Source organism: Calonectris borealis, chromosome 1 (assembly GCF_964195595.1).
Source record: "Calonectris borealis chromosome 1, bCalBor7.hap1.2, whole genome shotgun sequence".
In the NCBI taxonomy this organism is placed as follows: Eukaryota; Metazoa; Chordata; class Aves; order Procellariiformes; family Procellariidae; genus Calonectris; species Calonectris borealis.
The window spans coordinates 89,878,938-89,906,115 of NC_134312.1; the positions used below are offsets into that span (position 1 = coordinate 89,878,938).

Consider the following 27,178-nt stretch of genomic DNA (forward strand, 5'->3'; position numbering starts at 1 on the left):
TTAGGCTTTGAAATGCGAGTGCTTGCAAGGAGTTTGTCACGTTAGGCACTGAGCTGCAGAGTGGGATGCACCAGGGCTTTCAAAAACTGCATATGCTGTTGTCTCCAGGTCAAGCAGCTCTGCTCCCCTGCTACAGAAAAGGGAAGCCAGGGGGTAACCCATGCTGTCACCACCACACCCTAAGCAGGGAGGGGAGGCTGCCCTGAACCAGTTTTTGCCTCAAGAAAAACATCCACCTAAGACCATGTGGGGGCATCCTCTTATAATCCATCTTTATTTGTAAAAATCCACATATAAAATCTTCGGTTTCCTTTTACAAAAACAAAAAGGCACATAAAACTACTCAAACTCTCATCCCCATGGACTGATGGTCGGACACTCCCCCCACCCCAACCTCCCCCTTGCTTTCTCCTCCAGTCCATGTTTCTTCATGTTTCCTTTAGTTTCAGCTCACTCCTGCCCAGGCACAGATCTGCGCTTGCAAAGATGAAGTACGCACACAGGGGAGATGGTGGAGAGGTGGCATGGGCTGTGCGTGGAATGTTTTACAGGCGCTTTTTAGTAGTAGGTCTCTTTTTCCACCCAACCTAAAGGAAAAGGAGGGAGAAAGCAGAGTTAGTCTTCAGGCAGACCAAGTATGAGGTTCATGAGACCTCCTTTTAGGCTCTGAAAACTTGCACTGTAGCACCTGAGCTGGGAAGTGACCCATCACAATGGAAAAATCTTGCCAAATTGTTGATGTGCTGCAGCTTTCAGGCCCTCTTCCAGCTTTCTATAGAACTACCCAAGCATTAATCAGTCTTTTCCATCTACTTCAGTGCATTGGTACTTTCATATACTGCGGGAGAATGCAGGGAGAGGGACAGAGAAAGTCCTTAGTTTGAACTAACTGCACTATTAATGTTGAGGAAGGGAAAACATAGCAAAATACATCCCTGCATAGTGCTCGGCACTGGGGGTCCCTGGGCATTGTCAGAGCTTCTACAGAGCTCAGCAGCTTGAAGAGGTGGGGAAGGAAACACACAGATTAGCAGCATATTCTTACCACCGGGGTTGCGTCTGATAATGAGCTTTCTGACTTCATCATACAGGAATATGAGGAGGGAGTATGGGAAAGCACAGAACCACCAGGTCGGCCTGTTTGGGAGAGGAGACGGTAAGAACACAGGCAGCAGAGATGCTCTTTGCCTAGCAGAGCTCTGATTTGATGGCACAGAAGAATGCAGGAAGGCTGGCATGTCCCAGCTTGCCAGTACACCAGCTCCCACACGGCTGCAGTTCAGCCGAGAATCCTCCAAGCCAAGAATTACCACCAAGTTTTCTGCTGCAATAGGTTAATCCACTTTTGGATATTAATTCCAACACGAGGTGTGTCATAGCGCCTTTGTTCAACTCTGTACCAGCACCTCCCCACCTATTAATCTAGCACTATTTCCTCTAAGTACACATAACCTTTGTGCCCACAGCCTTGCTCACTTGAACTGCACTGGTTTTCCTTATGATTTACACGTGCTAACATCTAGCTGCTGCAGGCGTTGGGCAGATGCCAGCTTTCTTGTTAGGAAATGCTCACACTTCAGCACCAAACTCCAGACAACACTTCTGAATGGAATGCAAGATATACCAGGATTTTTTTGCCATGAAAGCTTCATGGCACCTAAGCCAGAGGAGTGTTTGAAGTTTGAGACTAAACCCTGCCATGAAGTGTTGCAACGCTGTTGGGCAACGCTTAAGATGTTGGCACCCTCCCAATGTTAGGAAAGTTACTATGCACTAACTGGTCATCTGTACCTAACATCTTTCAAAAGACTTTACTACTTGTGCTATTTCTTTGGAAGGCAGAAAAAGGCACAAGATGTCATCACCAGTTCTTCAGTAAAGAAGAGTCACCTGGCCTATATTTTAGAGCAATTCAACCGGCTTTCTTTGGAGGTGCAGTCCACTATCCATAAAAATACCCCATGCAAGTAAGTACAAAAGCAGCTGCACTACAGCACACCGGTACAACTGAAGTTGTGTTGCTAATTTTCAGGGGGGCACTGAACTGCAAGCTCCCCATAAGCATGCCCACAGAGAGTAAAGCAAAGCAAACCCCCGGTATGTCACACTACAGCAAAGGATCACTTGCCCCCTCTAGCCTCAGCTCTTCTAGATTAAGATTAGATTTCATGCTCCACAAGCTCACAACCACTTTTATCCATCTCCCCACCCAAGCACTGTTATTCTGTGGTACAGTCTGCTGCACAAAAAACATGATGCAACTTACTTGAGAGGATACATCCTTAGAGCAACATCCATCCCAGGGCAGTAGGAGAGGAAGGCAGCCAGAGCAGTCTCCTCAAAGAGACCAAATATTAAGATCTTGTTCCTAGCAGAAACAGGAAAGCAGTCAGGGACAAAGTACTTTCACAGATGACATCCTAAAAAACACCTAGTTGCCACATGGTAGTGAATGGAAACAGACATTCTGGTCTAGCCAGAAGTCCATCAGGTGGGGACTATCAGGCCATCCAAGCTGATGGCACAGTTGTCACAAGGGTCTTTTATGTCTCTAGACAGAGATATTCCAGTTCACAACTAAGTCAACCAGCAATTGCTTTCATCACAAATTCAGAAGGAGGCTGATCTTTTAAGATCTTTTGAGACACCAGCTGCTCTGCTGCTGCACAAGGCTGTGTGCTGCAGTATGTCACTGTCCTTTGAGGCGGGCTAGCTCCCACAATGCCAGCAATGCCAGCAGAAGTCAGCATTTCACTTTGTCTCAGCCTGACAACCGTAGCAGGTACTACAAGAGAGAGCACCCAGTCCGTCCTTTCTCCACTACCAGGGCACCAGACTATTCAAGACTTATACCGAGATGTCCAAACACTGCTGTGGTGAAGAACTAGAATGCCGTGTGCTGGAGAATACCCGGAGTCCAATTCTAAGTCCTCCATGGACAGCCTGACTTACTTCATCCCCTGCTGGAAGACAGAGTTTCTTCGGGTCTTACAAATGATCAAGTCTGCCCACTGCACAACCACAATGCTGACAAAGAAGGCTGTATGGCAAGTGAACTCCACTATTTTCCTCTGTTCGTAGGTCTAGGAAGCAGACAAAGCAGAGAGCATTTGTTCAGACATGCTGCCTTTGCTCTCTGCTGCTCACACCAAGTTCAGCAGGCATTAGTATTCTGGCTGGCAGCCTCTAAGCTGTGCCTCAAAACTTACCCATTGCTGCCCATAGCTGTCTTCCACATCGTTAATCCATCGGTCATCCCACTGAACTCTGATCCCTAGCAAGCCAGAAGGCCAGAACCCATTCTCTGCCATAATTACGAAATAGGTGAAGAAACCTCCAAGGGCCTGGATCATACCTGAACAGATAAGAAAGGACGATAAAACTGATGAAGGTACTATGCAGTGCAATTATAACAGAAAGCAGTTTGCAGGAGACCCCAACCACCTAAAAAATTACTCCTTGTGGGGCTCAGTCTCCCAAGCAACAGCTATAGAAATAGTTCACACTAACATCAAACTCAGCTGCAACCCTTTTACTGAGCGGCTTCTGCTCCCAACTTTGTACAGCGTTACTTCTGTTCTGCCCTGTGCTGTGATGGCATGGTACTCAAGGACACAAGATAAAACTCCCTTTGTATTCTCATTAAGCCTTGCCCACCCCCAACCCTTGCAAAATACAGTCAAGAAGGTTCCCAAGGTCTACTGCAATTAAGCATGAGCTCCCGTCCTGTGAACCAGGCACGTCTCTGTAGATGCCTTTAATCAAAGCTCCAAATACTGTGTGTTTAGGGATATGCTGGAGAGAATCCTTTACTTCTAATTAAACTAACAATGGGATCTATGTTCTTGCTGAACAAGTTTGAACCAGAGGAGAGCTGGTTGTCAGCCAGTTCCTTTACAGCACTATGCAATTAAACAAAATTACTGTGAAAGCAATTCAATGGATCAAGCTGCACAAGCCACCGCTCTGTGCCATAGGGGCAGAATCATGGCAAGTTCTTAACAGCCTGAGGTTCTGGTTTACACATCCCAAACCTCAACCCTACCAAACTAAGCAGAACAGTCACTGACTCAGGATGGTATACAACCCCCGCTACCACTGAGTTCAAATCAGTGCCAGAGAAGATACACCAGCTTACCAATCTGCCCATAGGCCATGCTGATCAGCCGTTCATTCACCAGCTTGTCCGTTTTCGGGTTTCTGGGCTGCCTCTTCATGATGTCACTCTCTGCTTGCTCATATGCCAGGGAGATAGCAGGGACCTTTGGAGGTTGTAGGACCGCTGTTAGAACCATTTCAATTTTACACTGTATATAGTCTTCCCTGCCCCATGTGTTCAGCCTGAGAAACAGCACTGCCCAAAAGCCCTAGCTGTAGTGTTTGGGAAGGACCTTACCCCCCTCTCCCCACCCCCAGTTTGTCCTTACATGGAACTGAAGGATCCTCAGACTCAGAGAGCCACGAGACAAGGGAGTGTGGATTAAGAGAGTATCAAATGGTCACTTATTTTAAATCAGAACACTAGAGAAAACTGTATTTAGGCATTTTCTTCCACCCATCCTTTCTTTAGGGTACCTAAGAACACCCACATTTCTTCTTGAGACAAAAAAAGACATTTACCATGTCAGTGCCCAAGTCAATGCAGAGGATGGTGACTGTTCCCAGTGGAAGGGGTATGTTCGCAATGATGAAGATCAGGAATGGCGTGATTTCAGGAATGTTACTGGTCAAGGTGTAAGCAATAGACTTCTTCAGGTTATCAAAAATCAGACGCCCTGGGGCAAGGAAGAGAGAACAACATAACTCTCATTTATCAGCAGAAGGCAGCCAAGTAGCTCATAGGCAGATTCAGTGGTAACACTGAAAGGCAAAATGCTAGTGCAGCAAATTGAGGAGTTCTCTTGCATGTAAGGGTGAGACTGTGTGCTCCATCACGGCATCACCTATACAGAGTAGTATTTTTGGTCACAGCAATCAGGGTTCACTGCATACAGCAGTAGGATACTAAACCCTGGTTTCTGAAGATCACCAAGAGCCCCTGGCGGTACTCTGTTCTGCTCCTGTTTGAGAGCGATTGCTCCATCAGGGAGGAAAATGTGTCAGACTCAGCTGGCAAAGATGACTGTCAGTGTTAGGCAAAAAGACAAAGTAGCTTTTGTTACTCAGCTGCTTCCTACTGTTACCCATCCCAAAGGGTCATGCTGGTCCCATGGAAAGGGAGAAGACTGAAGGGAGGAGGAAAGTGCCACCCTCCTTTAAAACACTTGTCATGGAGACAAGCTCAACTAAAGGAGAGCCCTCCAGATGCCTCTATTTCAGAGGGAATCAGTAGGTAACATTGCTGAAGCATGCCACTTGCCACCACTGCACACAAGCTATAAACTCACCTTCTTCAACCCCAGTGACAATGGAGGCAAAGTTATCATCCAGCAGAATCATGTCAGCTGCCTGCTTGGAGACATCTGAGCCAGCGATACCCATAGCAACACCAATGTCAGCCTTCTTCAGGGCTGGGGAATCATTCACACCATCACCTGTGACTGCAACAATGGCACCCTAGTCACAAAGAGAGGGATAGAAAGACCGAGATCATCATCTAAGATGTTTTGAGCAGAAAAGATTTCTCCTATCTTTCAGGAGATGACGCATAAAAAACTATTTCACTTTGCTGTAGAGAGACCTCAGTTTCTCCTTGTCCTCCCCTCACCCCTTTCCCCATTCTGATCAGCCTTATCAGAGAACCATGCTGCTCTCTCCAAAGGAGATGTTGGACAATATATAAACATGTTGAATCCTCCTCTCCCAAGCACCTCCAGAGCATTTAGGAATTAAGTGTGTTAACAAACACCCTAGGATCAAAAGAAAGCCTAAGTACGAACTGAAGATGTTTTCCTGCAAGACCCTTGTATTCATGTATTGTAGAGCAGCCTGACATCAGCAGCTGAAGGCTGCTGACAGACTGAGATCTAGTGTGGCCCTTTAACTGAGGGCACTGAGAAAACTAAGTCCTGCCACTTCAGAAGGCAGCACTGGTTGATAGTTTCTATGTATGTCTGGGGATTTCTCCGATATGAAATCCTTGGACTCCCTCTCTTTACCTGTCGCTGACAGCCTTCCACAATTATAAGCTTCTGCTGAGGAGATGTCCTAGCAAAGACAATTTCTGTATGATGCATCAAGATGTCATCCAGTTGCTCACTAGTCATGTCCTTTAGATCTGAGCCATGAACAACACAAGCTTTGGCATCCCTGCAATCAAGAGACAATATAATGTTTTACTTCACAAGTTAAACTCATTAGTTGTATTTGTCCCATAAAGCTATGGCTCTTCAGTGCTCTAGGGAAAGACCAACTCCTGCTGTGACTAAATACTAATCCAGGCAGCCTCTGCACAGAGGTTTGATGCTCTAAGTTTAAAGGTAGATGGGGAACACAAAGAAAAAGACAATAAGACAGCACCAAGCAACAGACAAAAAGCCCCATAAGCAGACTAATTCTTTCCACGGCTTTTTAAAATGCATCAAGGCAAAGACTAGTTGTTACCACAGCTCTTGGCCTCTGCAAGAGAGGAACTTCTGGCTCAGGCAGTTAGCTTCCAACATCACAAGAGATGTGGTCTTCTGCAGGCGATCCTTTTTGCAACAGACTGACGATCTACACGTGGCTCTTCACAGAGAGAGCTCATGCTATGCCAGTTCTGACTATTTTACACTCTTCAGCAACAAAAGCATGCAATGTTATATTTAGACTGGTTTGGTACCCTGCGTGCTACAGCAAAATACCACCTCTCTAACCCAGCATACCATCCCTTATAGGTCTAGGAGACTATCCACGCAGCTCACGACATCACCCAGTTTAGACAGGGAAATTCCTTCCCCACCCTTCTATCCAGCTGCTGACCTGCTCAGTCACACAGCCCAGTGATCCCCAGCCTGCATTGCTAGGTTGTGAAGTTACCCTCAAAAAAAAAAAAGAGAAGAATTCAGCCACAATACTTGTCTTCCCCAAGCAATTCATTCCACAGGGTGTCTCTATTCACAGCTCATAAGCTACATGGCTACCCTCCAGCCCAAACACAGGCTGGGTCAAGCTAAGCAATGCAGACAGCCCAGCCATTCTGCAAACAGCCCGCTTATGCCAAAGCACATTTTCTGAGGATGCCTCAGTTCTGCACTAGGCTATGAAGGCAAACATTAACCCCTAAGAGGAAGGAATTCCATTTTCACATCTATTCTGCTTGTAGCTACTGACTAGTGTCAATTCCTCTACCCAGCCTAAGCCCTGCTGCCTTTACCCACCTGCAATCAGACCCAGAAGAGAGTCTGAGAGCAAGAGGGACAGAACTCGGCTTTGAGTGATCAAGTTTATAGGTGGCATTTCAGCTCTTTTCTCTAAACAGTATAAAACAGTTAAACAGAGTTTACTTTCGGTAGCCCATTCAGCCTAGATTGTGACTAACAAGCTAGTAGGCATTTTATTTTTACCAGAGTTTTCCCATGAACCTCTAAGTTATTTTACTAAATAAGCTTGACTAAGTATATGTTTGGGGGCAAAACTAGACCTAGCCTCTATTTAAAGATCTGGAATCACAGGAGTACGTGGTTCCAGGCTCTGCAGCAGCATTGCTCAAAACAGTCCCCACACAGCCACCTCCCTCCCCCATGCCACTTTAGATACTTTTTTCTGCCTGGTACATTGGGCCAGTACATGGTGCTTGTGCAGTGACATGAACCAGGCAGGGCAAATGCTCAGCTCAGGGGGAAAAAGTTAGCTCCCAAAAGACTCCGCCCAGCCAGCTGTTCCTTTCCCCCAGTGTGGGGGCAGACCATCAGGACAGGCAGCTACGGGGCAGAGAAAGGACGGAAGAAACTGCCGAAGTTTTCTGTACAGGGCTTACTCCTAACTACTTCCCTTGCACAGGAGACATGCACATTCAAGAGCCTTGTGCATTCCTCACATAACTCATGATACACATTGAAGAGCTACAACACGCTGAGCTAAGCAGATGCCAAGCTTTTCATGTCTAGGGAGAGATGCTGAGAGATTATCCAAAGCAAGGAGAGAGGCAAAAGCTTAATTCTTTGAAACGTTTTGGCCTTCCCCACCAGTCAGTACCTAGGGTTGACCTGGCTGACAGGAATGTTGAGTCGAGCAGCAATATCTTCTACTGTTTCATTGCCCTCAGAGATGATGCCGACACCCTTAGCAATGGCTTTGGCTGTGATCGGATGGTCTCCGGTAACCATGATAACCTGAAACACAAACAGACTGCCGTGAGAGCCTTGCCTGTACCGCAGAGCAACACTGCACAAGGGGCAGGGTCCCTTGAGACTGGAAAGGCCACGTGGCTTTTGTTCTACTACCGAGCCCTGGCACAGAGCAAGCCTGAGGTACAGGCAGTAACCTGTTACCAGTATGCAAGGGATTGAGCTGGATGGAAGACAAGAGCCAAATCACATGCTCTGGGACACCATGCCATCAGCACCTGCCAGTGCCCTAACAGTTTGGAGTCCAACTCATTTTTCAGTTCATTAACATACAATCATTTGTATTTACTCAGAAATGAAGCCTAAAGCTTCATTTACGAAGCTTCATTATGAGTACTTGACAAAGTACTCGTTAAATCCTGATCAATGCTTCTCTTCACTCACATTACAGCAAACACACAGAGTAAGGGAAGCCCTTTTCATCCACAGGTATAGAGAAGGCTATTTTCAGCCCAGGAATAAACTACCTTGATCCCAGCGCTTCTGCATTTGCCAACAGCATCTGGCACAGCAGCACGAGGAGGGTCAATCATAGACATCAGTCCTACAAAGCAGAGTTTGTCTACAGGGAAGTTCACGTCATCCGTATCAAACTGGAAGCCTTCAGGGAACTGATCATCAGGCAGAGCCAAGTGACAGAATCCTGTAACACATCAAACCCATGTTTACTCTGTTCCTACACGTCAGGAGGCAGAGAGAGCGAATGCTTATTGCTTCTGCAAACAGCTACGCAAGAATAACAGGGCAGCGTCAGAGGTTTAGCCAGGGCTATTGAGGCAGGAATCATGCTCATATTCTGATAACTAATAGCTGTTGCTAGGTGCCCAGACACAGCTTGGTTCACATGCAGTGGAGCAAATCTAATAGCGTGTGGTCCCACGGAGATTGAAGGTCCTAAACGCTTTGCTTCATTTTCATCTAGGCGAGGCAGCTGCTGGGCAAGACAAGACCCTGCAGGCTGCCTTTTAGATTAAAGGCTAAAGGCAGGACTGTTCCTACATGAATTGCTGAAGTGACCTTGACTCAACACTATGGTTACACTGCAGGAACAGAGTACAACCTCCACTTAATCTGTGGGGACTCTGCACAGGAGCACGAGGGACAAACCTTTTCCAATTTATTAAGGCTGCTTTTCCTTACCTAACACTCTCTCCCCGAGGCCTCCCAACTCAAGGTAGGCATTCTGAAAAGCATCTTTCATTTCCTCATCCAGTGGTTGCTCTTTGCCATGAATAAGAATGCTGCTGCAGCGATCCAAGATCCTCTCTGGAGCTCCCTTCATCACCAGCAAGTAACGGGATTCTGATGGATTTGCATTTTTGTGGATAGACAGCTAGGGTGGAAGAAATGAAACCGTTTTATAGACATGTACTGTGAAGGTCATGAGTAATCACATCACCATCACTGCTTCACACAGCAGTTCTTCCTCAGGAGGACACACACTTACCTGGTACTTGTTGGTAGAGTTAAATGGTATTTCCACCACTTTGGGATGCCTTTCTCTCATCTCCTTGACAGAACCACAGCACAATTCAATGCATTTCAGAAGTGCAGACTCAGAGGCATCTCCCGCCACTGCTCTCTGAGGAAAGAGACAACTATCAAAGCATACACCCCAGTGGACTCACCATAGAAGACCAGATATTTAAAAAACAAAAGTGTATTCATCTCGGCCCAGTCCCAGCTTCTACATAACATGATATGAGACCAAAGAATAAATAATTCAATTATCTATAGTACTGACAAATACTGCATTTCAGAATGCCAGACCTCCCAGCCTGAGAGAGCAGCAGCCTTCTGCTGCCAAAGTCAAGAAGCCCTTTTAAAGGGCAGAGAAAGTCAGATAACCAGGTGCAGTCAAAGAAAGAGAGGCTGGAGGGTAAACTTTGAGAAGAGCTGCTGTGAGTTGCTTGCCATGAAGAACAGCAAATGTGGGATGAAGACTGATGACATGCACACAGAAACATTTGCATGTGCTCTCCCACCCGAATATAAGATCAACTTATGAAGCCTCTGGCAGAGAAGATTTTATCTGTCCATGCTTCCTCCCCCATAAGGTTAACTGGTAGAGACTGTAGATGGGGGTTCTCAGCCCTGGAGATCTGTGTGTGCTCAATGTCCTGTTTGAGTTTCTTTTGCTGCAATTTAAACCAAATATTTCTTGCCCTTCTGGACTTTTTCTCCATGAGAAATTTTCTTCCATTTTTATACTGCTCTTTGGTTTCTAAAGACTTTTCAAAACTCCCCCCTCCCAAGTCTTTCTTAGATGGGAAGAACTCCAGCTCTTTATCTTAGGTTTAAGAAACATGACCTGAAGTTGTAGTCAGAGTACTAGGGAAAAATAGTTTGTTCCATCATTTCTATTAGCACAGCATCAGAACACCCTTGGGAAGAAGTTTACTATGCAACATGACTAATATTTGACAGATTATAAGCACTGTACAGTTAATTTCAGCCCTGGGTCACAGTTCAGAAGCAGGAATCTGAATTGATGTTATGCCGGCATTTGCACCAGCGCTGAACCAGCAAAAGCTTAAAAACCCAAGACTTGCCAATGAGAACAGACTGGCTAAAGACGAAGTCACCCATGACTTCTGCTCCCCCAGCTCTGGTATCTACTTCTCCCAGCTCCCAGAACCAGGTGTTTGTAGCTTTCAAGTGTACAAATGCCAGAGATGGCAATTCTTGGAACAGCCAGACATTGGGAAATGCCTAGGAAAGCTTTCTGGTCTTTCCTAGTCCTGTCTGAAGTATCTGACCTCCCAAACAGACTGTAGATGCTAGTGTATGGCAGGGAGTCTGCTGTGGGAAATGTGTCTTCCCAGTCCCATCTCCTTTGCCCACAGCCCATCTCCTGTAAGAGTGCTAGACTGCTAGACTGCAGAAAAGAGTGGCAGATACCTCTACTTTGCAGGTTCCTGTGACCCACAGGACATAATCTCACTACCATTAGGGAGGGCCGTGGTGGGAAACAGGACAGACATTTCTTTTAGGAACTCACCTTAAGAATTGGTACATTTTCCTGGTTGGCCTGAAACACAGCACGGTTGCAGAGACCTGCAACTCTGGACAAAGCACTCCAAGTAGCCGAGCTCTTATCAAAGGAAGCACCTGAAAGCAGAGGAAGAATGTCAAAAAGCACCCCCCAAAAAATCACATAACCCCAAAATCCCACAGGCTTAAGAGCAAGAAGCCTTTACCTCAGAAATAGGAAACATTTAGAGCCTGTTAGCACACTACATCTCTTTCAACCCTCCTCCCTTCCCAGGTATTTGATGAGCAGCTGATTATTTTAAGACCCAGGGGTGAAATAGCAACAGTGCAAGACAACACTTCTGCTTTCAAGATTCCAGTAACGGCTGCATCCAGCAGCAGCAAAGGCCATGCTGACAAAGCCAAGGAATTCTGGACAGATAACATTCTTTCAGAGGGGCTTGAGGAAGGGATGCTGGGTTCCACCTCCAGGTTGTCTCATGTTATCCATCACCCAGGAACTGGATGAAATAGCTCCCAAAGGAGCAATGCTTAAATAAAGATACTGCTTCTTCCATGCCGGCTCTTAAGTTGGCTTCAAGGGAGATGAATTGAACAGACAGTTAACTGATAAGCTAATGTACTTTCCATGAAGTGAACTCTTCTAGGTTTATTTCTACTGCAGCCAAGCTAACCATTGCCAGGCCGAAACAGAGTGCTTCCAAATAACACTTTATTTATAGCTTGTTACTTTGCACTAGTGTTAAAGACAAAAAAGCTGCTTTACTGTTCTTGAAGTGGTTCAGACAAGCACAATGTTTTGGAGTGGTTGGGGGCAGGGTACAGCAGCACCACTGGAAAAAGTTTATGCTAATAATGTGTTGCAAGCACAACATTTCACAAGGTAGATGACAGCAAGGAAACTCCTGAATTTGGTTGTACTGAACAGTTCTGGAGAGATAAGTACCTCTCTCAATTGCACAGCACACTGAGATTTCAGATTCTTATCAATATCTAAAAGAAACTTCCTGCTGAAGTCTTACAGTCACTTCACTCATTGCTACCACTCTGCAAACACAACCAGGATGTTCTGGGAAAACCCCTGTTCAAAGGCAGCCATCTAGTTCAACACGGCAAATTTCCATCTAGTCTTAAGTAATTTATTATCAGGGTCAACACCTCTGCTGTCCACACTTTCAGCACACTTAAGATGGGGCAATTTCATCAGATACATTTTGGCAAAAATAAACAGGTATTTTGAAGTACAGAACAGCAAATATTTCTACGTACAGGACAAACATAAGGGGCTGAACATTCAAGAGGCTCAAATTACAATGGAGTAATTCTGGGCAAAAGCAGCCTATATGGACTTTAAGGATTAAAAAGAACTGTGGTACAGCGCAAAGCTTTCTATGTGTCACCTCAAGTCTTTTAATGCTCGTTGTAGATTATATGTTAGAAGTTCTTGCACTGTGAACTTCACTTGGACTGGAGAGCTAGAAACACAGGTTCTTAGAAGTACAGGTGTACAGAAAGCCCCAGAAAAAGCCATTTTTTAATGAGATGCCTCAAGCGCAAAGAGATGGTCTTACCACTCTGGTTCTCTGTAGTATCAGCCTCGTGAATCTGATTGTCAAACCACATGTGCGCAACCGTCATACGATTCTGTGTCAGAGTGCCTGTTTTGTCAGAACAGATAGTGGATGTGGAGCCCAGGGTTTCCACAGCTTCCAGGTTCTTCACCAAGCAGTTCTTACGAGCCATACGCTTGGCTGTTAGTGTCAGACATACCTGGAGACAAGGAAGAAGATGACGGGTTAGATGCACTTGTACACTAATACACTGCTACTCAACTCACTATGGGCATGGAATGACAACCAGCTTATGTGCCCTGCAGTGATTCCCTAATCCCATGCTAACCCTGCCAGTGCAAAATAAATAGCAACATTTAGGCCCAGCTGCTAGGTTTAAATGACACTTTTCCTCACCACAAAACCTCCAGAAAAGGACTCACAAGTCTTCAGTCTCCTGCTTCTCAGTGCATTAGGAAGGAAATAACATGCCCCGGACTAACATTTTAGTTAAAGTTGCAGTTCCCTAATCATAGGAACTCTCAAAATAGGTGGAGGCAGGCCACATATGAGAAGGCCCAAAATAGCTCTGGTGATAGGGTTGCAACTTACTGGTGTAAGAAGCAAGCAGCCCTAGCCATCCTTTCTTGCCAGAGGTTCTTAATCTGGTTCCAGCTCCCAACTGTTCATTCCCCAGTTCAGTTGCTGCTCTGCTTCCTAAGGCTGCATGGATGCCTCTAGCCCTGCCCCCCACCACCCTCTACACAACTGAGCACATCTAGATATTGCCACCATCTCTTTGGGAAACCAAACCTACAGGAATCTCTGCCAGGTCCCAGATCAAAAGCTGGGACTAGAGTGAAGCTTGCTGGATGCTCTGCCAGCCCTTCAGGGTTGGAAGGGCTGGTGTGAACGTGGGTGTAGAAACCCTGAACAGTTGCAACAGGAACATCCCTTCTTGCCACAGAAAAAGGCAAGACAAGTCCAGAACTCCTAGTCTTGCTCGCTTCAATTCTGCAATGCCAAGCCTCTGTGCAGGTCTAGCTTAGGGGCCCATCTTCATTAGAAAAACAGCTGCAGAACTTGACATTGATTCAGGTAACTAGTCTGACCTCACTGAATTTATAAAAATCTGGCCCTACACACTCACCACACAGAACACCTTCCATTACTTTGATGTTTACCTCTGTGAATGCACACTGAGCATGAAGCACTCCACTTCCTTAAGAATCATATACATAAGTCATTCAATCTTCTTTTCCAATTTCACTCACCGTGACCGTTGCAAGCAGCCCCTCAGGGACATTGGCAACAATGATCCCGATGAGGAAGATTACAGCCTCCAGCCACGTGTACTCAAGGATGAGTGAAAGGATGAAGAAGCTGACACCCAGGAACACAGCCACCCCAGTGATGAGGTGGATAAAGTGCTCGATCTCCATGGCAATTGGAGTTTTCCCCCCTTCCAGTCCAGAAGCCAGACTGGCAATACGGCCCATCACAGTGCGATCCCCAGTGCTAATGACAATGCCCCGGGCAGTGCCTAGAAGAGAGACAGGTTTTAGAAAACAAAAACCCTTCACAAAACTCATTAAACTGAGTTTGTTCAGCCTGTCTTAGAGTTTAGCAAGCTTTGTCCAAGAAAATGCAGGTAGGCTTTCCAATGGCCAAAGTCTCCCACTGCAGCTTTTTTTACTCTCTAGCAGCATGAGAAATAAATGGAGATATGTGCTGCACAGGATTCCCGCCTGACTGGCCAAGCTGTATGCCCTCTCCCTTCTACCCCAGGGAATCAAGTGCCAATTGCATAGGGAATTAGAGGAAGCCATTTTCAAGAAGTAGACAGTGTCCTCTTTCCTTTAAGGGGAGGCCCGTTTTCTCTCCCCAAGGCTCTTGAGAAAGATCAAGAATATCCCTCAGTACTGCAGGGTTGGTTTTTTTTGGGCAGGGAGGTGGGGCGGGGAAGAGCAGGGGGCAGTTTGCTGCCCAGAATCTGTCAGCAGAGGACACAACAGGAGTCAGGCAGAATTCTCCACCATCACTGAGCAGTTACAAACCCTGTGGGTATGGAAAAGATGCTCTGGGTTTCAGCACAAAGAGTACTGACTACCACACTCTGAGCTGCAACAGGAAGTTCTGCCAGAGATGTTTGAAATTCCCGCTTTCTGCAGCAGCTGTATTATTTCTTATAGCTCTGCCTAACCATCTTGGTTCACATTATGTTATCAGCACTTTAACACTGCTGTAATAAGGCAGTCATGCTTGAAGACACACAACATAGCTGCTCCTCTAGGAGGAGCAAGAAAGAAAAAAACAGTTAGTGCTGTGGAGTCTTCTTTGCCCATTGTACAGTATTGCAGTTGGAATGGGCAAAGCCTTTGCTGGGAACTTCCAGCCTGCTCTTGAATGGTAGGAGCAGGCTACCAACTAATACACTAAACTCACACAGCGTTTGCATTGCCTACCTATGCCGTTCAATCCCTAGCATTGTTAATACTTTAGGGAAGTCGGAGAGTCACATACCTTCCACACAGTTGGTGGAAAAGAAGGCAATGTTCCTGGTCTCCAGTGGGTTCTCATTGGAGAAGTCTGGAGACCTGGTCTGAGGCTCTGATTCACCAGTAAGTGAGGAGTTATCCACCTACATGGAAGAGTACTTCGTCATACACAAGCACACAGACGCCTTCAGCAATGAAAGCAGATAAAACAGTAGGCACTCCCCCCACCCTTCTCTTCCACTCCACCACCCATTCACAGCATAGAAGACATTCTTTGAAACCTAACTAATTCATCATCCTTCATAATGAAGTTTTCAGACAGCCTGTCACTGCTGTACCTTGCAACCATGTGCAGATATGATCCGAAGGTCGGCTGGAATTCTGTCTCCTCCTTTCACCTCCACTAGATCTCCAACTACAACACCTTCAGCATTTATGCTCATCTTCTCACCATTTCTGACTACAAGAGCTTGCTGAAAAACAGTAAAGAAACAACCTGTGTCAAAAGCAACTCTTAAGAAGGGGTTTAAGAGATCTGAGTATCTTAAAATAGTTGTGCTATGGTTCTACAAAGTTTCTACTTGTACCAAGATGTTTATCTCCAATACGTATGTTATTTAAGAAAAATAGCTATTTTTTTTTTCTTGATATTAAAGTTCCTTATTGCCAAGGTGACAGCAAGACGGTTAGGTATGATACAGACCCTGTCTGTGAAGGAATCCTGTCTGTGAGGGAGTTTTAGCGCTTATCACACCAGTTACTGCCCTGGACTATTAGCATAGTTACTTGGAGCATAAAGAGGAACGAGCCTCATAGACCCCTCAACATTAAGAGCTAGTAACCCACACTAACAGCTTGGCACAAGAGACATCTGGTCTGCTGAAGGTCAATATATACCACTCACAGCCACGCCTTTTGCAATTGAAGCCCATGTTTAAAACAGTTAATAACCTTGAGCAAGCTACAGCTTGGCAGATTTCAAGGAAATGAGGTATTCCATACCTGAGGCACCATGTTCTTGAAGGACTCCATGATCTTGGAACTTTTTGCTTCTTGGTAATAAGAGAAACAGCCCGTAATGATAACCACAGCGGCCAACACAACACCCAGGTACAGCTACAAGGAGCAGAGAAAGTGAGTCAGAGGACGATCTGCCTGAAAGGTTTCCAGTTTGTCCAGATAAATTGCTTGGTATTTAAGTGCCCCATTACAAAGCATGGAGGTACTTGCAGTCTCTGTACGTTTTGTACACAAAGGCCGTCCACAAGCTAGTGTTGTTAACACAACATGAAGGAAGTCGGCTGTTCATTTCATTATGTGGAAGCACTCCAAGACGTGTTAAGCTCATCCACTGAATTTCCCGTGCTTATGGGAAAAGCTTCTGGACCGAATGCTTAGAGGAAGTTAATCTGCTTTGAGCCAAACAGGCTGCTCAGCCTGCCTTAGAGGTAAAACAGACATTTTTACTTACATTATCCTTGTTGGGCTCCTCCTCCATCACACTTTGTATGCCATAAGCCAGAAAACATAGAATAGCACCAATCCACAACAGGAGCGAGAATCCTCCGAAGAGCTGCCGACAGAACTTGACCCATTCAGGAGTGGTGGGTGGGGGTGTGAGGGAATTTGGGCCATCACGAGCCAAAATCTCAGCTGCACGTGCAGAAGTCAAACCCTAGAAGAGAAGTTCCTTTTATAGGCACTGTGGCAAGACTGACTGGGGAAGGTGACTCTGAATTTGTTCATGTTCTGCTCGAAAAGGCAGGCAGAGTTCTGAGCAATAAGGAGATGCCAACAGGTAATGGAGATCTCCACAGCTGCCAGGGCTCTGCAACACAAGTGCAGGATATGAAAGCTGAATGCCAAAAGAGGAGCAATAGGATGTTGGATGCTCCTTGAGGAGCCTGCAGGCCATGGGGCTACAAACACTGAAGAAAGGCATGACAAGAAGGCTACAGCAGCAGACTCTGAGCTCTGAGGAACAACCCAGTGCAATCCATCCTATCAAATTATGGAACAAGTGAAAGCTAGGGGCCATAAAGATGATGACACTTTGGACTGGCCTTCCAGGAAGTTCAGCTTTCAGAAGCCAAGGTCTTTGACAGAAATATGCTAATCTCTGTGCTGTGATAGAGTAAGAGCAGACTTGTTGCTATATGCAATCAGGCAAAAAAATGCATTAAGCAAAACAAACAAGAGCAAAGGTGCAAAACCACTGCAGCGCTTCTGCGCTGGACTTTGAGGTTAGGACATTTGCATACCTCTTACTATGAAAGCGTAACATTTTAACTGCTACTAGCCATCATTAAGTTTCTGGGCATGTGCTAGCTCACTAGACTACATCTGCAATATAACAAACATTTGCCTTTATTACAAGCTCCTCGGGAAAAAAAATAAATCCAAGAATCAACTTGACCTTGGAACAATTCAGAGGCAGATAACAGTGACTTTGTTAGAAACAAAGTCACTAAAGTATTGCAGCCAGGCTGTACAGTGGGAGGACGAAGAGAAGTATTTGTGAGCTCAACAATTCTCCCAAAGCCTGGGAAACTTAACTGGAGGAGGGGAGATTAAACAAAAAAGAAAAAAAAACCAGACCACCCAGATCTCCCTTTGTGAAGTGCTCTGAACCGAGACTGTTCCTTTTCAGATCATGGCAAGGAGGGTGGGAAAACAAAGTCTACCTACCCGACTCAAGTCTGTTCCGTATTTACGATGAAGTTCATCAAGGCTCAGTTTGTGGTCATCCTGAAAGACAAGAAATGGTTGTGGGGGGGGGAAGAGATCACAGTCCCTGCAGACTGATCAGCAAGAGGTCAGCAATTCTACCCCCCACCCCAGGTTTCCTATCTGTAACAGTTCGGTAAGATAGCAAGATTCGAGCTCATCTTCTCTGTGAAGAGAATCTCAATCTCATTCCACAACTCAAAGCAGTCTCATCTTTAGCATTCTTGTGACTATTTGGGTACGACATGACAGCTTTTTAAAAAAACTCTGATTATATCTCAGTGCAGTCTTTATGCTTCCAGCGGATTCTGTAAAGCCTCAGTGTGGGGTTTTTTTTAGGGGGGGAGGGGGGGGTTGAGGGAGGAGGGGAAAGGAAAGGAAGGTAGGAATGTACAGAAGATTAATCCTGTAATTTCACACATTTTTAAGTAATGCTGCCAGCTTAAGCAGTGTTTGTTCCCCCAAAGAGGAGAGGGAGCAGATGCTTTAAGTTAGCATTGCTACTGAGCACAAAATCTCATCTTAGAGCAAGCTTTAGTACCCCCTCTCCCTAACAAAGGGGGCCAAAAATATGAGAGTCCAGACTCAAATCCACAGCCCAGGAACAAAACCTGTATCAACATCAAGGAGAACAGACCTAAGCTGGATGATGTGCATAGACAGATGTATATCATCATCCAGTGTTCACAGACGAGGATGGGAGACACTCCCCACAGCCTCAAACATGATTAGAAGGAATAATACTACTGAGGTCAGTCTGAGCAAAGGCCAGCAGTAAATGGAGCTGTACAGACTCAACTCCTCAGCTGGAATGAAAACAGCAGTCTCACTCACATGACAGCACAATAAAGCCCGCAATGCTGCTATCCAGACAGCGCCTGCCTGGGTCAGGAAATGCAGCTACACTGTGCTATGGGTAACGCAGGCAAGCAGAGACTTGGGTTCTGTGTCAAGTGCCTTTTGAGAAGTGATGTTTTCAGGGCTACTGCGTGATCATCTTGATGCCAAAACACTTGCAGCATGTCAGGCTTGGAGACAGAGGGGACCAGAAGGGAGATCAGTGCCCTCAGTCACACCACCATGCTGTCAGCACACCAGCTCTTTTCTTTTTTAGTCACATGAAGCACAGGGCTTTGGGGGCAGTGAATATTCTTAAAGCTGCTCTTTCCATGCCCTACACTTACCATTGAGACTTCCTTTTTAAGTTCATCCATGTCCCTCTCCTTCTTCCCCTTTTTCTTCTTTGCGCCATGCTCTGATGTAGCAGTAGGCTCATACTTGTCTCTTCCAGCCTGCAAGAGAAAACACAGTACTGTAAGAAATACCTTACGGTCAACCTCTACAGCAGTAGACACAAACTATGCACACGAGACTGCCAGGCAGACAAAATGATTATGGCTTATTAAAGTTATACCACTTCAATAAATAAAAGAAAGAGCTAGTGAGCAGACAAATGTGCTCAACAGCATCCCTGATACACAGATTAGAGCCAGACATTGTGCAAGTCTAGCTAGGAGGAAAGCAAGCTACATGCTATTCAGTCAGTCTTTAAATGTGAGCCCCAGCTCAAGCTGAAAAGTGATGAAGAGCAGAAGAAACCAATTCCTGCGTGCATACGTATGTTCCCTGTTCCCTTCAAGGCATTAACTCCTCCTCCCCCCTCTCAGTCTTCCACATCCTCTGGCAAGGAGCAGCCTATCAACCGAAGATAAAGAAGAGGTGGTATCTCTAACTGGTCGAATCTGGGGATAAGCTCCAACACTTTCATTCTCAGTTTGGCACTCTAGCTGGCTGGTTACGCAACAGAAATCTGCTTTCAATTTATGGCAGTTTGACCAACGAGAATGGTATACAAAGCAGTAGTACACTTTTGCAGATTCGATCTGTACTCAGTCCTGCTTACACTTCACAGAGCAGATGATTTGCTTAAAGCCTCTTTATTCAGATGAATTTTCATTCACTTTCGTTACAGTTAATTCTACATGAAATCATGCAGAGATTTAGATCTTGTCATGATGGGGTAAACAAGCACATAAGGACAAAGAAATCATGACGCAGCACATTTAAACATCACTTGAAAGACAAAAAAAGTACAGAAGAGTTACAGGCAGAAATAATCCCGAACTGCAAGAAGTTTGGACACTCTGCAAGATATCAAAACCAGGCACCAGTACAGCCTCGCAGTGCAGTTCCTCCATTAAGTACTCCATATATTTCCAGACTCTCACATGCCTCCAATAGCAGTTTTTCCCTCCTTTCCCTATTACATCCCTGCCAAGTTTTATGCGATGACATTTTCACCCAATAATATCCCCGAGAAGTATTTTGAGACGAAACAGCAGTTAGTGGCACCACAGTCAAACCGTTAACAAGATTAAGAAAAGGTTTCAAAGGCGTCTCCTTGTTTGATCTTTGCGTAAGCACCTCAAATCACTGGATTCCTGAGAGTGATCTGGACACAGAAACTAGTGTTAGGGTCCAAGAACTGTCCTGTTGTGCAGCAAGCACAGGAAATTTTTATTATTTACTCCAAGAGAAGTAAAAACCAAAACCAAAAGTGAAACTACATAAAAAAAAGGAAAAAAATCATGATTTTTCTAAAAGAATCCATCAGTCACATCTAGACAAGGATTTTTATTGTTCTGAGAAAGCCCCGTGCACACCACTCTGCAGACATAGTCATACATTTCACATGCACAGAAGCCCTCTCTTACCCTGTTCAGTAAAGGGAGGCTTTGCAACCCCCATATCCTTGCATGCAGCTACAGAGCTGTGCAGTGGAAACAGTTTTTAGTAAGTGGAGCGGAGCCGAGCTGTTTGCCTCCTCGCTTCCAGGAAAAGGACACAGAACTACAGACTATCAGCATTCCTAACATTCTCTTCCCTGCACCTAAACTCCCATTTCACTTCTTAAAAAAGCAAAAGCCACAGAACTTAAACCAGCATGGTCCTTGCATTCCAGCATCACAAGAACTTGCCACAGGGCAATTCACAAAAAGTCACCAGGAAGCATCTCTCTCTCCTTCGGTCTCTGAAGGAAACAACTTTGATTTCTGCTAGAGCTCTAGCAGACAAGTCCAAACACAGTCCCGCATAAAACACATGCTTCTTGATTACTGCTTGAGATGAGAAATGATTTCTAACAACGGTGAAGGAGCTGGTGCTTGACTAGCAGTCCATCACCTTCAGCTTCACCCCTTCCCCCCAGAAAAGCCTGGCAAGCTGTTGCAGGCGATCTAAAAGCCTCCTGGTTCTTTGAAACTTCTGTGAGAAGTACAGACTTAGGTGGCAGCAGTGAACAGCCCAAGAATATAAGAGCGTTTAGCTCTTTCACTGCAGAGACAACCTACAAGTGGGCAAACATGAAAAGGCTCACTGCCCTTGTTTAAGCATTATTTGCTTAAAAAAACTGAACAAAAACCCAGCCATCAGTTGCAGTCAGGGCAGAACGCAGCTAGATTACTCATTTCTTTAAGCACCCAAGTATTTGGGTCTTAACTGAGCCCATCTTACTGAGGAGCTCAGAGTTCCTCAGGTTAAAAAAAAAAAAAAAAAGCACAATATCTTCCCTTTTGTTGCTTTAGTACCGCATCCCACCCTCACAGAAAAGGTAAGTCAGTAGCATGAGTTTCAGCTCTTGCTATAGGATCATTTCATGCAGAGTCTGAACTTCCCACTCCAACATTCGTATTTGAACTTGACACATAGATCAGAGTCAAAGTCCTGCCCCAGTTCTCTGCCTTCAGGGTCATTGCCTCTCCTTCTGTTCAAGAAAGGCTTGTGTGGCTGGGCTGCAAGGGGACAAGGGGTTCATCCCACCTTTCAGCACTGTAGGATTTCCCTACTCTCCCCTCCTTTTCCTGCCATACAACGAGAAGGCGGCCTACAGTACTCCAGATCCACATCTTATTGAGAATTAATCACATGGCCTGAACACAAAGGAAGGTCTGTCTCATCAGAAATGTCACCCGTTACTTGACTTAGCCTAGGAACTCTGACCCATCAAAATTGCCACAGAAAAGACAACACAGCTTTTTTTTTTCCAATGCAAGATTTTTTTTTTTTCCATTGGCTTAAGCACAACATTTGTACACACCAGTGTAAGAAGTTTTTTACAGTCCCCAGAAAATCCTATTGTCTTTCAGGTACAGCTTATGCTTTTCCGCTCTGGGCTAATTGAGCCATTCATGGCTGATGTTCTCAACACAAGCCATGATTGACCAGGAAATAGGAGGGGTGCAAATCAGCAGACAAGCTCAGAAGTACCCTAATTCTAACATCACCTAATCCAAGAAGAAGTGTCAAGTAAGAGCCAAAATAAATTACACCGTCTCTGGAGGCCTGGTCTGTTCTAGTACTTATGTCATTATAATCAACTGTGCAGAGAAAACAAAAAAGTTACTGTCTTGCTGCCTCATGAGACAGCCTTCAGTAAATATATTAACCAGATGAGTCATGATACGGACTATGCCTACTGGACTGGAAACACCGCTCCATGACCCCACGTAATCTTAGCAAGGGATGCGAATGCCTTCTCTGGATTCTTCTTACTCCCTCCCAAGAGCTGTGTTCAATCTCCTATCTTTAATCAAAAGTCTAATCAACTGCATCAATTGAACAGACTCTCAGCATCTAGTACAGTACAAAGCAGTTTTTACTCAACAGCTAGTAATTGCTCATTGTGAGCAGACTGCTGCTTCCCAAATTATGGAAGGACAAGCTCTCCTCCAAAGACAAGTGATCTAAACCTTGCAAGGGTTTTACCCTCACAGGACCACCCACACATCTTAAGTCTTCTCTGAATATTAGGACAAACATCTCTACTTCTCGAGGAGCTGCTTGAAGACCCAAGGGCAGAGCTGGCTTTCCAAATGCCACCGCTGCACAGCAGCCCTTCCTGGTTTTTCAGTGCTGTGCCAACTAGAGAGTGTCATCTCCCACGCTTCTTTGCCTGGATATTAGTGCATCTTTACCATTAATCCAGAAATCTCTAGTAGTTGTCAAGTACATGAAGATGAGTGGACTGGACACAGTTCTCCCCTGGAGGAGCTGGTGACTTCAGCTACCCCTTGAAAAGGCCTGGGTGAAGCATGACCTGCAGTTTTCAGCACATCAGGATCCTACTGGGCCGTGGGATTGCAAACCGCAGGTACAGACCCTTGCCAGAGACCTGCTTTTGCAAAAGCATGCGTTGACTAGGCCCAGGGTTTTCTTTGGCAAAAAGAATATCCTCTAGCCATAGTAATAAAAAGTGGGAATGAAAAAGATGGAGAAGGGGGGAGAGTAATATATTAAGATTTCTTAATTGCACCAGATGATTGCTTTGATTTGCATAATTTCCCCTCAGTTGGTCCATTATGCAATAAGCTTTCCTAGTTTCTGACAGGAAGAAAACCCTTAACTAGGTTTCAGGCACTAGCACCTTCCTCCAGAAACATCTCAAAGCATGCACTAACAACTGTGTGCTACGCGCGTGCAGTACGGGAGACGGAGTGAAACATGCTGCTGTCTGCAGACAGCTTCCAGGCAGCTCTGAACAGAAACAAAATCCCATCTACTTTCCGCCACTACGCACACCCCCTTGGACAATCGGCTTTTTGGGCTGAATGACATACCCAGGCAGCTCGCGGTCCTCCCCTCATCCCGTTACCATTTAAAGTAAAACAGATGCTCCGCTCAGCTTCTCCTCACAGCCGCAAAGACCAGGAACTTGTTCTCTCACACTTACACTCTTACTTTCTCTTCCATCCCATGCTCCCATGGGAAAGAGGTTTCCTTTTTGGGCACCCTAACTTGGGGCAGGCACATGCTGTTCAGTGCACATGCAACCACACACCGCCTTTTTTGCAGCCTTGCTCTCTCACATCCCCATTTTTCAGGGGGTCCCCAATTACCAGATGTGTTCTCATCGCTAAACGAACCAATCTTGTGACTTGCTACCAGAAAGCCCGAGGCAGCCGTACACTGTTGCATTATCCCTCATGTCGGCACTTCAGTTTCAGGCTAATTGTTTTATTATCCATGCAATGTATGAAATCTGAAATGGAAGCAAGACAGCTAACATCTTTCTATATTAGAAAGTGTTTGCACCTCCCATTAGTCCAGCCAAGGCAGCCTAAGCCCTCAAAGCCTTCTGCAGTGCAGTGATACATACACACACAACTCTAAGGCTTCTTCAACAATTTAAAGCATCCAGAAGATTACACTACCACCAAACCTCCCCTCACTGTTTTACCTCTTAGATGACCTCACATTGTGCAGGCTGCCTGTTGCCCACCAGACTGAAAAACATCACGCTGGACTGCCGAGCAAAAAAAGGGCTTCACTGAGGAAAAAACCCACAAAAAATTTTCCCAAAAACCCCTCCATGCACTCCTCAACCCCCTTTTCTGAGTAACTGTCCGTTCAGCCATGTTCTTGCAGCTCCCCTACTATTCATGAGGTTATGTCAACACTGCCGCCGTTGTACCGCACCGATGAGGACAATGCAAAGTCAAGTCAATGTTTGAACAGCGCTTGGGAAGCACAGAACACCTGGAGGCAGGGACAACGCTACCACCTCTGCACCTCAAGGCCCCGCACTGTCACGCTCTCGTCGAGAAGCGGAGAAATATGGGTATTTTCCAGGAACGAGTCAAAACCAAAAGTAAATAAAAGTCTACACACCCCCAACTATACAAAATACACAGGGAAGTATTTAAAGGGAAAAAAACAAACACCCAAGCAACAATAAAACCCAGAAACTGGGTCTTTACTTTTTCAACATAAAATAAAATCGGAGCAACCCAAGAGGTGTTCTGCTCCACACATGGGCTTTTGATCGCAACATCCAACTTCAAAAAGTCTTCACTCCTGTTTCCAAGAGCGTCCACATACACTTTTCTTTAGTAGAAACAACGGGGCAGAAACCGCTGCAGGGCCTTCCGAGAGGCTTTTATCACCCCATTTAACAGGACAGACACGATGAACTCAGGGGTGATCACCTCCCTCCTGCCACCAGGTCCCATCACGCCCTCACTGCTACCAATAGGCAAATTAGCCCTAATAATCCTGACAGTTCCCCTTCCCCCCCGCCCGCCCCCGGGCCCTCGTGTCTCTAGAAGTCTAAAGTACTCCCTACAAGACAGGGGAGCAGCCACGCTCCACAGCTCCGCTCCAAAAGGGCATCAGATAACACCAGCCCGGGGCTGCGGGCCCCACACGCTCGGGGGCGGGAGGCCCCTTTTCGGGGGGACTCGGCGTCAAGGGGAAGGCGGCGGGGTTTGGGCCACCCCCCACTCCGCTCCCCCCGGGCTCACCGGCACAGGCTCCGCGGCCATGTCTGCGGCCGGGCCCGCGGGGAGAGGCCGCCGGCGCCTCGCTTCACCGTGCGTGTGTCTCCCTCCGCCCCCCCAGCCCGTTACTTCCTCTGCCGCCCGTTGCTCGGGGGCAGGCGGCACCAGCGCCGCCCTCCAACGGCCGTTACCGGCCGCGCCGGCCCGCCACCCTCACACACGACGTGGCCGCCGCCACCGCCCCAGCCCGGCAGAGACAAAGCGGAGTCCCGCCCGCTCCAGCCGGACGGGAAGGGGGACCGGCCACGCTCCGGCTCCTTGTAATTTCCCACTCCCGGCCGCACGCCCACGCCCCGGCCATGCGCTCCGCCCCGGTCCCGCCGCTCACCCCCTTGCCCATGGTGCCGGGCGACTGCGTGCGGGTCAGGCGGCTGGGGGCGAGGAGCGGGGCTCAGCGGCGCCACGTGTCCCGGGCCGGCGGCAGGTGCGGAACAATAGCAGCGCCCGGCCGCCGCTCGCCTTCTTCTTCCTCCTTCCTCCGCGGTTCCTCTCTTTCGCCTCGCCCCCCTCTGCTCCCGCCCGGGTCGCTCCTCTCTGCCGCCGCAGCCGCCCGCAGCTCCAAGAGCCGCCGGCTTCCCGCCGCATAAAGAGTCCTCGCCACACCGCCCCGCCCCGCCCCGGCCCGGCCCGTCGCACCGCCCCTCCGCGCGGCGGGCAGGGGGGGACGGGACGGGATGGGGCGGGGGAGCGGCTGGGGGCGGGAGCGGTGCCCACGGGCCCGGCCCCGGGTGCACCTCGGGGCTCACCTCGGCTGCCCGAGCCGCGCCTCGCCGGCGTGAGGGGAGGCGGATCGGGCCGCGGGGGCTCCTTCCGCCCTCCCGGGGGCGAGGCCGCCGCGGGGCGCCGGGCCGGGCAGGGCCCCAGCGCCGCCGCCATGCCGGGCCGCGCCGGGCGCCGCGCCTCCCCGCCGCTGCCCCCTGAGGGTTTGGCGGTTTATCCCTCGTGACCGCCGCCCACGGTCACGGTGGGAGCCCGCCCCGCCGTCGCGGCCGCCTGAAGTCTCGGGGTGTCCCGTGGGTTTCCCGCGGGTCTTGCCGGCACTGCCGCCCTTCACGGAGGGGCACAAGACCTCCGGAGGCCCCTTTCCACTCAAACCTGAGCCTGTGCCACTGCGTGGGGGGCTGCGTGGGTAAGCTGTGAGGGGCAGGCGTGGGTGGTGTGGCGCCCGCGATGCTTCAAACCTTCGGAGGCTAAAGCGCGCTCCGTACGCTCCGGGAGGTGTGCGTATGCTTGCCAGAAACTGCTTTAAAGCACGGCGATCGCTACACTTGGCGATCAAGGACTCGGTAAAGAGTTACAGGGCATCTTTCTGTGCCCTGTGCTGCTCGGGGAGCCTGGCTAGGCGACCATCATCCTTCCCTTAGGCTTCAAATTCTGGGAAAGACGGACGCAGAAGTTGTGACTGTGTGTTTGATCACTTTGCTTTTTACTTCTGTCCAGGTTCTCTGGCAAAGAAAATCGGCTCCTGCTCTTTTTCGTTCTTGATGGCTTAGTAGAACCTCGAGGAGCCTGTATGAGCTTGGAAATGAGAAAATGTTTCAGTAGCCTCTTCCCCGCAGGAGGCTTCACCTGCCGAGGGCCCCAAAAATTAGCTGGGAACTTTCTTGCGGAGGAGGAATGTAGTTATGGTACTTCCCTGCTAAGCAGGGCTTGAAACTCCCCTCCACAGGAGAACTGAATTCAGGCCTTAAACGTCCTGGTCAAGAGCTTGCTCATCAAACTGTCCACAGACCCACCTATGTAAGGGGAAGGGATGCCACTACAACCATCACAGTCTTTTAAAATGTGGTGGAGGCACCATACCACTG

The 27,178-nt window shown here is 47.3% G+C and overlaps 1 protein-coding gene across 1 annotated transcript; it reads right to left on the reverse strand.

The window, feature by feature from the left end:
• Positions 1-247: 247 nt before the first annotated feature.
• ATP1A1 (ATPase Na+/K+ transporting subunit alpha 1) lies at positions 248-25,930 on the reverse strand. The gene is made up of 23 exons (XM_075166585.1): positions 25,699-25,930; positions 19,221-19,328; positions 17,998-18,057; positions 16,781-16,984; positions 16,312-16,425; positions 15,648-15,782; positions 15,335-15,452; positions 14,086-14,354; positions 12,833-13,031; positions 11,269-11,378; positions 9,715-9,849; positions 9,408-9,600; positions 8,735-8,910; positions 8,116-8,252; positions 6,099-6,249; positions 5,388-5,556; positions 4,621-4,775; positions 4,139-4,262; positions 3,210-3,355; positions 2,953-3,083; positions 2,267-2,368; positions 1,046-1,137; positions 248-587 (listed from the first exon to the last, which is right to left on the reverse strand). Exons 1-23 carry the CDS (start codon positions 25,708-25,710, stop codon positions 559-561), a joined length of 3,069 nt encoding a protein of 1,022 aa, XP_075022686.1. The 5' UTR covers positions 25,711-25,930; the 3' UTR covers positions 248-558.
• Between the last annotated feature and the right edge of the window lie 1,248 nt (positions 25,931-27,178).

Bases quoted from the DNA above. Each gene is read 5' to 3' on its own strand.
- ATP1A1 (XM_075166585.1), bottom strand. The intron at 16,985-17,997 runs GTAGGTAGACTT...CTTCTCTTCTAG, and splicing joins ACGGAACAGACTTGAGTCGG to GGTTTGACTTCTGCACGTGC. The intron at 9,850-11,268 runs GTGAGTTCCTAA...CTCTTTCCTCAG, and splicing joins AAAATGTACCAATTCTTAAG to AGAGCAGTGGCGGGAGATGC.